At 31.9% G+C, this 13,093-nt stretch overlaps 1 protein-coding gene across 2 annotated transcripts; it reads left to right on the forward strand.

Annotated features, from left to right (window-relative positions):
* Positions 1 to 528: 528 nt before the first annotated feature.
* On the forward strand, positions 529 to 12,194 carry LOC111041907 (tryptophan 5-hydroxylase 1). 2 transcript variants are annotated; one of them, XM_022326359.1, is made up of 11 exons: positions 529 to 743; positions 4,939 to 5,031; positions 5,096 to 5,212; positions 6,116 to 6,329; positions 6,690 to 6,784; positions 6,867 to 6,934; positions 7,089 to 7,139; positions 8,298 to 8,443; positions 9,227 to 9,489; positions 10,822 to 11,051; positions 11,582 to 12,194. In XM_022326359.1, the coding sequence occupies exons 2-11, from the start codon at positions 4,945 to 4,947 to the stop codon at positions 11,829 to 11,831; spliced, it is 1,521 nt and encodes a 506-aa protein (XP_022182051.1). In that variant the 5' UTR covers positions 529 to 743; positions 4,939 to 4,944; the 3' UTR covers positions 11,832 to 12,194. The 2 variants fall into 2 exon arrangements, with proteins under 2 accessions (XP_022182051.1, XP_022182050.1); XM_022326358.1 differs by having other exon boundaries at positions 532 to 743; positions 6,681 to 6,784.
* Positions 12,195 to 13,093: the final 899 nt, after the last annotated feature.

Below are 13,093 nucleotides of genomic sequence, written 5' to 3' on the forward strand. Positions count from 1 at the left end.
GTGGGCGACCGTTTGCGATACACCTATTTTATATAAGGACATATTACATATATTAATATGTAATGTGTATACCTATATACATTATAGTGTATACGCGCTTAGCGGGATTCGTCGAGATTCGCCGAACAGATATATATCGGGGGGGCAAACGCGTCCGCGTGCCAAACGTAGCGGAATTAATGAAATTCGAGTGGCTAGACCTAACTCTCCGCCGCTTGTCGAGCCCTTCGCTCTGGCGCATATACGTATACACATTACACGCGCCCCGCGAGCGGACAAGAGCGATCGCGCGATAATACAACGATATAATACGATATATTATTTTAAAAGCGGAGAATGATAAAACGATTCTTGTGTTGCGTTTCGGAATTCTTTTACCATACATTAAAGAGCCGAGTCGGGCGCACCTAACCCGTATTATTATACCGCGGCTGCCTCGCGCTCTTATACGAACACTCGGAGAGTCTGCGAGGCGGCCGCGGCGTCGGACCGGCCAATCGGTGGATCGCATTCGCGGGGGCAGCGCTTTCCGCCCCGCCGACGCCGGCCGAAGACTCCGGAGTTGGCGGTCTCTCTCGCACTCTCCGTCTCGCCCAACGCTCCGTCTCACTCTTCCTCTCCGGTTTTCGTCACTCGCCATCGCAATAGCCGCAGCTAGGTGGTACACTGCAGTCATCGGCTTACCGAATCGCCGGTCGTCCGGGAAAACTGTTGCGCTCACCGCTGTGTTGCCGCCGAAATAGGTCAGTATAATTTATAATTTATTGTTATATTATTATCGTAACGATAATACGCATAATACCTATAGCCGACAGTTGACGTCCATAATAACAATAATGATTATAATATACGCAAACCCCTTTTATGATGTACCTATATTCGTACTTGTCAAAAAATATGTAAAAAAAAAAAATACCTAAAGGGTTGAAAAATAAGTTATTATAATAAAATAAAGTTGTATATTGTTAATTTAATTCTAAACTAAAAATAATAAATGTAATTAGTAAAACTATCTTCAAGCCTATTCAATTATACGAACATAAATATTTGTCTCACTTCAAATATAAGAAATAAAAACACATACACGACTATTACAATACGGGATACAAGGAAAGGGTGTTGAGCACTTCATCGTTTACGAAATAATACTATCGTTTGATAGTAAGTTATAGTTTAAAACTATTAAAAAAATTGAACAGTGAAACCATTATTTTAAAACCAATACCTTAAATAGAACTATGAAAAATTGATTGCATACTACTAACAAATTATATGAGAACTTTATAAGTTCTAAGTATCCGAAATATAGTGTGGCCTCATGTTGTCTGCCAGTATTATTATTTATTGCAACTATATGGGTAGATCTTGATTTACATTTTTACACGAGTACTCTCGTACTATTAAACACTATACATGCTGGCCCGCCGTTAAATATTTTCCGCCATAAAGCGAAAGTTGTATAGTGTCGCTCTTCTTCACCGATATTTATTTTATTTTGTCGCTTATAATTTAAGACAGTACTAAAGCAACACTAGACTTGCCTTTGCCCTAGCAACAGGCCTGTATATGTGTATTGGTTTTGTCAGTTTGTCACATTCCATTTATTAATAGACACGTTTAGAAATGTGCACATTTGTTGAAAAATTTGGAATTAACAATATATTAATTGATGTCATGAAAGAATCACGGAGCGATTATTATACAAGCACTCAAAATTGATTAAATATAATATTAATATATATATATATATATTTAAACTAATGGCGATTACTGATTACATATTTTTTGTACTGTAATCAATCTCTTTTCATCAACCACAATTTACTGAACGAATTGAAATGTTGAAATACGTACGTATGACATAATTAACGGACTTTTATGAAAAGGGTCTGGTTTGAAGTAATTCTACACTGTAGCATATTATCAGTTCATTAGGTTACAAAAACAAAAATTAACTATTGAAAAACTATGAAATTGTTTTTGCACGATATGTCCCTTAGAGTTCCTTAGTTATTACTGATTACCGTTTTCCTTTTGTGAACATTTAAAAATCAAAATTAATGCTTTCAATGGATTTTAATACAATTTTTACGTTCTTAAAGTAAAAAATAATCAAAGAAATGAGAAATGTTTAGACTTTTAAATGTTTAAATTTTTAAATGTGTATTGTTTACTAATGGATTGCTATACTTCTGTGTAATTTTGAATACTAGTAAACCGGTGTTTCGTGTTAATATGTATTGAAAAATAGTATCTATGAGGTTTATTTGGGAACGTTCTAATAATTAGGGATGTGTCCCTGGAAAACTATTCATTTGCGAATTCCCGGGGGCACGCAAGAATTCGTGGGAAACATTAAGCGAGTGCGGCATCAAGTTGTCGTTTGAGCTTCAAGACTAAAAACGGTGTATTTCATTTCAACGTTGCAGTTTTTTTTACTAAATACTAATTAAAAAAACAGTTGACTGCTTAAAATATAAAAAACAAAACACTATATGCAAGGATATGAAGGAATGTAGATTGTAAGATGATGGATATATACCTACATTGTCTTTTATCCACGATAATTTTTCGCTAAGGTACCCAATACCCATGTTTCTGTGCAGTGTTTGGACAAGGCGTCTTGCGTCAACTAATAAATAATATACTCAAAGTTATTTGGTTTTCATGACTTGTAGTACTTTTAACTTTTAAACTGTAATATAATATATTTATAAATATAATATTTTATAATTTATAATAACGAAAGAAAACATGTCAACGTTGCATAAAAAACATGCGGAATCGCGAATATAGGTATAGGTAATATAGGTATATTTATGACAATGACATTTACATAATCGTTTATTTATACTATGTTTTATAAAATCTTCACGATCTTGCGAAATTGTGGAATCGTTCCCTATCGACCTTTGCGATCATATTTTCAATTCATTTCCATTTAAAAAATCTTAGCATGCCTCTTTGAGAGACTGGTTGGGAAACACAGTTATTTAGGAATACATGACCGCCAATAAATGTATTCAGTTCTAATTTGTTTCCGATTGTGTGCAGAAAATAACTATACATAAATTGGATTCGGCGGAGGCAGTTTATTTGATGTGCTCGACACCGTCTGCAGCTCAAGAGGGTTTTGTGTTACGATGTGTTTAAGTGGTTTTTAATTACATTAATATAATAATATACTACCTATGACCGTTTCTCTCGTAATGTTTGGTCTCGATAAGTCTTTCTCCACTGTTTCTTTAAAAATATATAATAGTATTATGTTTGGGGGATGAGCTGGAAATATAGTATAGGTGCAACAATTATTATGCTCTTTGGATTTTGTTTAATGACTTCAATGTGTATATATTTTGTGATGTTACAATATTACAAACAATGTGATATTATTCTCACAAAAATACTTGTTATAATTGTAATATACAATATTATAATTCATTTTTTAGTTGTTAAATATCATACTTAATATGGTACAATTTACGAAGCATGCTCATGGATCACCTCCATTATCAATCCAATAGATTTATTCAAATTCTGATTTTTGGAATTTTGAAGTTTATTTAACTACAATATTTTCAAAACCTTTTATTGTTTACCATTTAAGGAGTGTTCTATGGTGGTTCAAACTACATATTTATATTTTTAATCCAAACCTTCCACTTTTAAGCAATTTATATTTTTGAAAATATTGATGCATCTAAAGCAAAATTCAAATGAGTAGTTTCTGAAGTTATTATAATTTTAATACTAATGTTAATAATTAATTTTAATATTAAAATAGGTTTAGGAGATACGTATGCTACCTATGATGAATAAGAAATTGTATTAAGATATTGTATTAATTTACATTTACTTGAATGTAAAATTGTATTATTATTAAAAGTTGGCCGAGTATAATAATTATCCGACTAAATATTAGATATTTAGATGCATTTTATATTACATGCAGGTAAAAACATTATAAAGGGCTATTATCCATTAACACTTATAAATCAAAACCTTCTCATTCACATTTCTATTTAAATTTATTAACATTTTCCAAAAATGATCCGATAATTAGTTACAATTAAAAAAGAATTTTTCATCACCAAATGATAATATTTTAATAGTAAATAATCTTAAGATTTGACAATATGGTCTTTCGGACTTTGATATTTAAAAAAATATATTATGAAAGGATAAAATTAAGGATGAGCATGCTTGATAAATCCACCTTCGTTTCATCCAGTATACTTTCTATTGTAATATTGGACTTATCAAACTTATTGCTCATACATTGAATCGATTTTGTAAATTTTTGAATTTTACTACATTTTTCATTACTGATCTGTATTTTATTTTTTTTTCCCAATCAGTTATGCAATTGCTTCAAACCGATCGGCTCTTCGTGTTATTCAACATTTTACAAAATTAATTTTCTTTGAAACCTTGACAGTAATACTAATACGATTCTCTTTTTCAAGTATAGAATATAATTCCATCTTCCTTAATTAGTGCCTCTTGAAATACTCCTCAATTCATTATTAATTAGTATTTACTAACTAATAATAATGAATTTGCGTTAAAACTCACAGCGTAAGACCTCACTACTCGACCAGTGTGACGGAATCGCATCCTCAAAACCCGTGAAGTAAAATTGTAGTTATAATGTCATATATTATAAACTATTGTGCTGTTATTATAAATTGCAGAAACGATTCAGTTGTGAAAAAATATTTCATCCCCTCTCCATAAAAACTGTGTAGGCAAGTTACTGCATTTAATTATATTCACGCCTAAATAACATGAAACAAAAACCTTTTTATTATTATTTTAACTAACCTGACATAATAAAGAGGTTATAGCCTCATAGGTGAAACAACTGTATTAATTGACTAACTAATATTTGGACTTAATTATAAAATGTATGTTAATTTTAAATTTTAAATTTTTAAGTTCAAAATGAGTGGTTCTGGAAAAAGTCTCCTTGGTCTTTGGCTTTACCGAACTGGAGAAGATTGGACTCTGAGAGAGGCATCTCAAACAGCTGTATGATACTCTAATTTTAATAAATTGTTATCAAATTTTTCGCTAAACAATATACATATTACAGCCGAGACCTACAGTGAGTGGTCGACCAGATCAGACAAAATTTGATACAAAGAACTCTGTAATATTCTCATTGAAAAATCGAGTCGGTGGACTTGCTCAAGCACTTCAAGTTTTTCAAGTAAGCAGATTTCATTATGTTAAACAATTTATTGTACTCAATTCGGATAATTTAATATATAAGCAAACGTGAAATCAAAATATAATATAAACAAGCAATGTAAAGTTGATTTTTGGATGAACACTCCGTGGAACTAAATAATTGAATTATAATTCTTCTATATCATTATTAATACTGTCCTCTTTAATTAAGTCAGAATGTAATTGTATTCAAATATATGGCAGGAGAAAAATATAATTCAAACATTTTATTTTTATGTCCTAAATTAATGTAGACAAAATCTTGTATACTTAAGTTGTACAGCTTTAGTGAATCTAATATATTACAAAAAAAATTGTAAAGACAAATAAGTATGTTTATTCTAATTGGAATATTGGAAGCTTAAATAAAACATCTCAAAATGAAAACCCTGTACAAAAATGAACAAATACACATCTTTAAACAATATTATTGCACGGACAAAAAAATAGTAGTTCAGTTTCTTTGAATTTTATCATAAAGAAATATAAATAATAACTCATGCACTTGAGTTGCGTCACTTGAGAGAACATCATATGTTTCCATACCTTTCGGAGCATTAATTTTCATCCACCTCGGATCCTTAGTGATCCTTGTAATATTTATTATAACTACCGAACCTACTAAAATACAACAATTTTGTATTAGCATTGCCATCTACTAATGTCAGACGTTTATCATACAATATATATGTGTATATATATTTATTCATACTTGATTTGATATATTGACCTAGTAGTGAGAATATTTGTAATTTGTATTATTCTTTTTATATCTATTTCTCACGAGAAAAATTAATCATAATCAATTTATTATTTTTTTTTTTATTAATCCTTAAAGCTTGTTATACTATAGTAATGTACAATGTATATTTTAATCCTATAGGATTTAGGTGTAAATGTGTTGCACATTGAATCTAGACCATCTCGCCGTAGAGAATCGGAATTCGAAATTCTGGTAGACGTGGAGTGTGACAATAAAAAAATGGAGCAGTTGACTGGGATGTTGAAGCGTGAGGTTGCAGCTATAAATTTAGCAACGTACGAGAGTGGTGCCGAAGTGCCACCTCCTACTCCGATGTCAGCTACGGCTAGTTTTGGTAAAAATGCAATTAAGCTTATTCAAGTCCAAATTTTTTAATTCAATTATTTTAAAATACTATAACTATTACGTTTTTTTTTATGAATGACTCATTGTGCTATATATTTTATTGTTATTTTACTATTAGACAACTAAAATTAAACATAATTTATTATTCAGTTTATGCAAAAAATTATTTGAAGGAATAATTTTATTTTTATTTAAATGACAATAGTTTTTCCCCTTTACCGATGTTATTCTACAGGTGTTCTTGTAGAAGTCAAACGAAATCACGAAAGTTAGGCTATTGGTAAAACTTTTTTTTTAATAGACTTTGATTATTGTTTGATTGTTAATTTTATGCTATAAGATTTTTCAGAGTTTGAGCTTCCGTGGTTTCCGAAAAAAATTTCTGATTTGGACAAAGCTCAACGAGTACTGATGTATGGAACAGAGTTAGATGCTGACCATCCAGTAAGTTTTTTATATACATCATATAACTAATGGCTGAGAACTTTTTAAGATTTTGTTATAATCTAATTCACTATTCTCTCAGGGATTTAAAGATCCGGTGTATCGAAAAAGGCGTGTAGAATTCGCACACATAGCGAACTCTTATAAATAGTAAGTAACATTTTAATATTAGACATTAACGGCAATATTTCTGTGCTGCAATGACACAAGTACTTAATCATTACAAAATACAACGAAATTATCGTTATATGTATTGTCTTAAAACTTTCGATTAGATGCTTAAAATATGACGACATTGTTTCAGTGGACATCCAATACCAAGAGTTCAGTACACGCCTGAAGAAATCAAGACTTGGTGCGTGAATTTCCGTTTGAATTTTCTTATCAATTAAAAATCTACAGTGTATTAATTAATAGGAAAGTCTGTAACCATTTTTATACTTTTTTGGAAATCATAAAAGAATTGTCAACGCATTTCTAAATTTTCTTTTTATATACCATGGTTAAAGCCAAAGAAAGGCCTTTCGTCATATTTTACTAAAATAAAAAAAAAGCCATTTTTAATATTCGTACTACGTCATAAACTAGGGTTATTGATTTTGCGATATCAATAGTCTAGGAAACCCTCTGTGTTTATGAAAAATGTACGCTATATTGCACTGTCTAAGACATTGCGGTAATAAAAGTGTATTTAATTTCGATCAGAACAAAATATTTTGGACCGTATTTTTCTTCTCGCATTACTATACGTATCCTGATCTGTTTATTTTTCAAATAAGTTATTCATCGGCAGAGTTCTCGTTCGGTGGTTAACCTGCTCAGTCGGTAATTAATCCGATTATCTCGAATAAACGTCGGGTAGTTCAAAGTCGTATAGACACCGATATTCAAACGGTTATTGAGTTATCCGGATACAGCGCATTTACGTCTGCGCTTTCATACGACAATAATAACATATAAGCACCTTTACTGCGAAAATCAACTTGATTATTGTTGCGTATACAAGCGAATGCGCACGTATGCATTTTATGAATACTCGCATTGATAATTTAATTGAATCTACAAAACTGTCAAGACGTAATGAAGGGAATTTAATCCTGCGAACAGGATACGGCGAGCGATCCAATAGAGTCTGACCGTCTGTATATGAAATGTCGCCGTTAATAATCACGTCAAAAACAATTTTCTTTGGTGAAATCGATACGAGTGTACATATATATATATATATATATATATATAAATGATATATAATTTATTATATTATATACTTTTCAGGATTTTCCAAACTATACAGATAAAGACACGCGCGTGCATGCGTTTTTTTCGAGATATAACCAATAAAGTATTACGTGACATAATGTTTTGTTCTGCCTCCACATTTTTCTTATTTTTTTCGACGCGGTGCCGACGATTTTTATCGTTTATTTTTTTTCAATGTTGATTGATCATTAATTGTTGTTTATCGTCCTTAAAGTATTATTATATCGAAATCCCAATTCATGATTTGCCTCAGGGGAACTGTGATGCGTGAACTGCACAAACTGTACGTGAAACACGCGTGCAGGGAATACTTGGAGAACTGGCCGGATCTAGTGAAGTACTGTGGTTATCGAGAGGACAACATTCCGCAGTTACAAGACGTAAATACATTTTTGAAACGTAAGTGAGTCGCTCCAAGCGGTTATACATACCGGCTACAACTGTCGGTTGTAATCGGATAAAATTAATTATATTTATTAATTATTGGCCGGCGTGATGTATAGGCAATTCCGGTGCAATGCCATTTGAAAGGTACCTTGTTCTAGACAAATTCAATGTAAGAATAGTAGTTCGAAGCGACCAAAATAAAGTGTTAAGTGCCAAAGTCTGGGCACGTGCGACTAGTGTGAGTGACAGCGAAATCTCGGATTTCAAGTAGTGCGTGTTTTTTGGTTATGCCACACTGTCTTTTGTTTTCGTTATAAATCCATAATCAAGTAATAGAAACAATATGTTGTAATGGAGGCCCAAACGGATGCGAATAGAATTGTGTAATATGCACAGTATATTTAAACACCCTAAACTTCAAAAAGTACCAATTTAATAAGCACATTTTTTTGAATATACAAACCTAATAATATCATAATGCAGAATATGCTTTCTTTTGTTTTTGGTGTAAAACATCTACGCAAAAATATGAACTTGCATTTAAATCCGAGACGTACATTTAATATTGGAAACTCCGTCTACGACCTATCCCCCCCCCTCACCCACCCACAAAAACTACCATAACCGACACTGTTTACCTACAATTTTGTTAGTAAAATATTTAATTAGGAGGAGAATCAAAAAAAAATATATATCGCCCTCTTTTCGATAGGAACGCGATCTACCGGCTCGCATATTACAGTGGTTTCAACAATCATTAGAAATTATTGGTAAGCTCTTGCGTACGAATTTCAGGCAAAACAGGCTTTCAATTGCGACCGGTGGCCGGGTACTTGTCCCCAAGGGATTTCCTCTCCGGGCTGGCATTCCGCGTATTCCATTGCACGCAGTACATGCGGCATTCGTCGGATCCGTTTTACACACCGGAACCAGATTGTTGTCACGAGCTGTTGGGACACATGCCGCTATTGGCCAATCCCACATTCGCACAGTTCTCGCAAGAACTGGGACTCAATTCGCTGGGAGCCAGTGACGAGGACGTTGAAAAGTTGGCGACGGTAAGCTTCACTCACGTTGTTTAGTGGTTACTGGTTGAAATATGAAATCAAGGGGCTATGCGATGAAGTTTCTTTTGAAACCGCACATATTTTGACTAAATACGATTTTGAGTATTAAGAGCTCTCGGAAGGGTCGCAGGCTTCTTTTCACCATGGAATCTAGAGCTGTACATTTTCATGAACATTTTGAAATTTTTTTATACAGATTTCGTGGTTATTATTTTTTTTTAAGTTATAGACATTTGTTGATTGGACACAATACAATTACCAACAATATAGTATTAAAATAAAATAATTAATAATTATCACAGTTTTTGTTATTATTACTAAATACTAGTAAATAGTATAATAAATACGTAATAATATTATAATATTATGAATTTTTAATACTATTATTAGTTATTACTTATTACAGTTGGAAACGTGACTATAGCCTACATCCCCCTCTGTCGCTATTTATGTATCTAACTGTTGCCCAAAAAAAAAGAAAAATTGAAAAAAATGAAAATACTTGAAAAATCGTAGCGTTGAAAATTTTATAGCTTACAGCTCTTTCAACCCCTAAACCGTTGGCTCACATAATTGTTTTTTTGCTATTTACAAAAAGTTGTCATTTTTTTCAACAAATAAAATGGTTATTTTAATTGGATACAATTTTCTGTATTGTTATATTATATTAAATTTGGTAACTGTCATGAAACCTAGATATAAACATAGCCAATTTTCATGATGTTAATTTTGTAAATGTTTTTTCCTTTATTTATATTTCGTATAAGGATAATAGTTTTCGGGGATTAACAAATTTGGAAAAACCTTGCTTTTCTCAATTATATGTCACCTGTTCTATAGTCGCCTTAAAATATGAACGTACAAAGTACATTCTACTGACATGACAAAAGACATCGTTTACCACATAGAATTGAAAAATCTGCTCTTTTGCCATTAAATATGATCTTTTTTTTACTATTATTTTTGTATCTACTTCAAACTACTATCAGATCATGTGCAAAGTATTTAAAATTTGTAGTTTTTGATTTTTAAATGTTTCAATGAGTTTTTCACAGGTATTTTATATTACATTTTTTACTGGAGCAAACCAGGAAACGATATTTAAATTAATTTTAACCCTGACAGAGTCCGGTAATACAACGAGTTGCTTACTGATAAAATAACATTATAATATTATACCGCATGGTCACCGATTGGTCAAAAAAAAAAAAAAAAACTAGAGCATAGAATATCTACACGAATCGATTTCTATCAATATTCGACGCATGTGTAATACTGTAATAATATGTTAATGGGATGATTGTATTTTTATGTTTACTTTAGCTGTACTTCTTCACCGTGGAATTCGGAATGTGCAAACAAGATGGCGAACTGAAAGTTTACGGAGCTGGGTTGTTAAGCTCGGTGGCAGAGTTACGGCATGCGATTGAAACCAACGATAAACTACAGCGATTCGATCCCGAAGTTACGTGTCACCAAGAATGCATCATAACGTCGTACCAAAACGCCTATTATTACAGTGAGACATTTGAGGAAGCTAAGGAAAAAATGAGGTGATTTATAGTTCAAATATATTCTGTGTGTGCAGTGCATACACTGCGTGTCATCGTTTTTGTTTTTCTTACATCGATTTAAAAAAAAAAATGTTAAGTGACATATTATTATTATAATATAAATACAAATTTATCAGAGTTGAAAAATGCACGCTTATTAGAATACACAGTTTCTATATTGAGGTCGTTCGACTTAACTTGAGGAGTGAGGACTATAAGGCATTAATATTCGATAGAGAAATGTTAATTATATTTTATTAATACGAGTTACAATTAACAATTGAAGTTATTGTATTACTTGCGTTTCAAAACTCAAAAAAGAATTCATAAAAAAATAAAACAAAGAAGCATCTAGTGCAATAATAATAAACACGGGAGATGTATATATATAGATCATTTCGATACATTTAAGTAATAAAATAATGAAAACTCAGCAAAAGTGATTGGTTTAAAACGTTAATCGGAATTGGAACGCAAAATTGATTTGTACGCCTTGTAAGCCTTCATATTTACGTCGGTTTTCGTTTCAGGGAGTTCGCCGACAGCATTCAAAAACCGTTTGGGGTGCGTTACAACCCATACACGCAGAGCGTGGAAATCTTGAGCAATACGGACAAGATCGTGGCTCTAGTGTCGGAACTCAGAGGTGACTTGTGCATTGTAAGCAATGCACTGAGGAAAATCCACGCCGAAGACGAAGCGGTGGAGAACATCAATAACATGTTGCACAAAGGAATGAACGTGAGCGGAGTTTCGCCGGAAAAGTCTCCCGAGAAGTAACGGAGTCCGGAGGAATATCGGAGGACCGTAGATTGAGATTACTCTTGCAAATTAGTCAGTTATTTAAAAAATAAAACAAACAAACAAAAAACACTAATCGACGGTATAAGACACGCTACTATAAAAATATTATGTCAACTTTAATCGTAATATAGTCGTAGTGAGCGATTAGAAACGCTAAATTATAAGTCACATCGGTAGTATAATATTATATTATTACATTATATTTCTAGTCGATTCTGCAATTTTCGTCCCTGACATGAAATATTTATGCGGTGTAAATGGAATAGTTACTTGACTTTATTTCTTAGACACCTCGAGCTGTGCGTGTATTAAAATCAACCGACCGCTTGTTACGCTTATTATTATTATTATTATTGTGCTACGCCGTTTTCTCGTTATTTTTTTTTTTTTTTTGTTACTAATTTAGGCAGTTCGGTTATACCGAAGTCTTTAGACGTAGGACGGACGCATCGAAGGCAATCTATGTCATAGTTCCGTAAACGAGTTTGGCTGACAGAAACATATTATGTCAAAACAGACTTTTTGGGATTTCGGTTATTCAATAAATAAAACTGATCAGTGTTTGTTTAGTCGATAGTCAGCAAAGAGAACTCATACGTTTAAAATATATTTTTTAAGTTTGTTAATCGGCTTAATCGGGTAGACAACAATAGACGTACAATATTATATTCGCTTATAATATTATTATATAATACTTGTTTTTTAGAACTTAGTTGTATTGAAACACTTTTGAAAATTAACTAACCATTATATTGGCGTACTTGTGTAGTTGTGTAGCTATAAATAATTACTATACAAATATTAGTTAATACCGATCAATACCATGGAATCGGATGGCCGGTTTTTATTTTTATTTATAACTATAAGATTATGTTTAAAATTTAAATGTTTAACACCGAGTTATGAGTTTATTTGAATTATACATTAAGGCATGCTTTGTTCCATTATACATGTAACGCCTAATAAAAAAAAATATATAACTTTTATCTCGTTTACTTTTAAAACATGTCTAGAAATATTGTATTAAAATATAGAAATATTAGGCAATATTCGGTAGTTACTTTTAAAAACTTGATAATCATGTTACAATAATATTTACGACCTGCAAAGTATGGCTTGAAGCTTTTTCGCTTAGAGTAAGTTGTAGTATTGATCATAAATACGTTGAATTTATAATTTATTCATTACCTACCTACCTACCAGTATTGAATATAGCTGCCGTTGTATCTATTTATTGT

The sequence above is a fragment of the Myzus persicae genome, unplaced genomic scaffold (assembly GCF_001856785.1).
Source record: "Myzus persicae strain clone G006 unplaced genomic scaffold, MPER_G0061.0, whole genome shotgun sequence".
Classification (NCBI taxonomy): Eukaryota; Metazoa; Arthropoda; class Insecta; order Hemiptera; family Aphididae; genus Myzus; species Myzus persicae.

Bases quoted from the DNA above. Each gene is read 5' to 3' on its own strand.
- LOC111041907 (XM_022326358.1), top strand. From the start codon at position 4,945: ATGAGTGGTTCTGGAAAAAGTCTCCTTGGTCTTTGGCTTTACCGAACT. The intron at 7,140-8,297 runs GTGCGTGAATTT...GATTTGCCTCAG, and splicing joins CCTGAAGAAATCAAGACTTG to GGGAACTGTGATGCGTGAAC. The intron at 8,444-9,226 runs GTAAGTGAGTCG...TACGAATTTCAG, and splicing joins CGTAAATACATTTTTGAAAC to GCAAAACAGGCTTTCAATTG.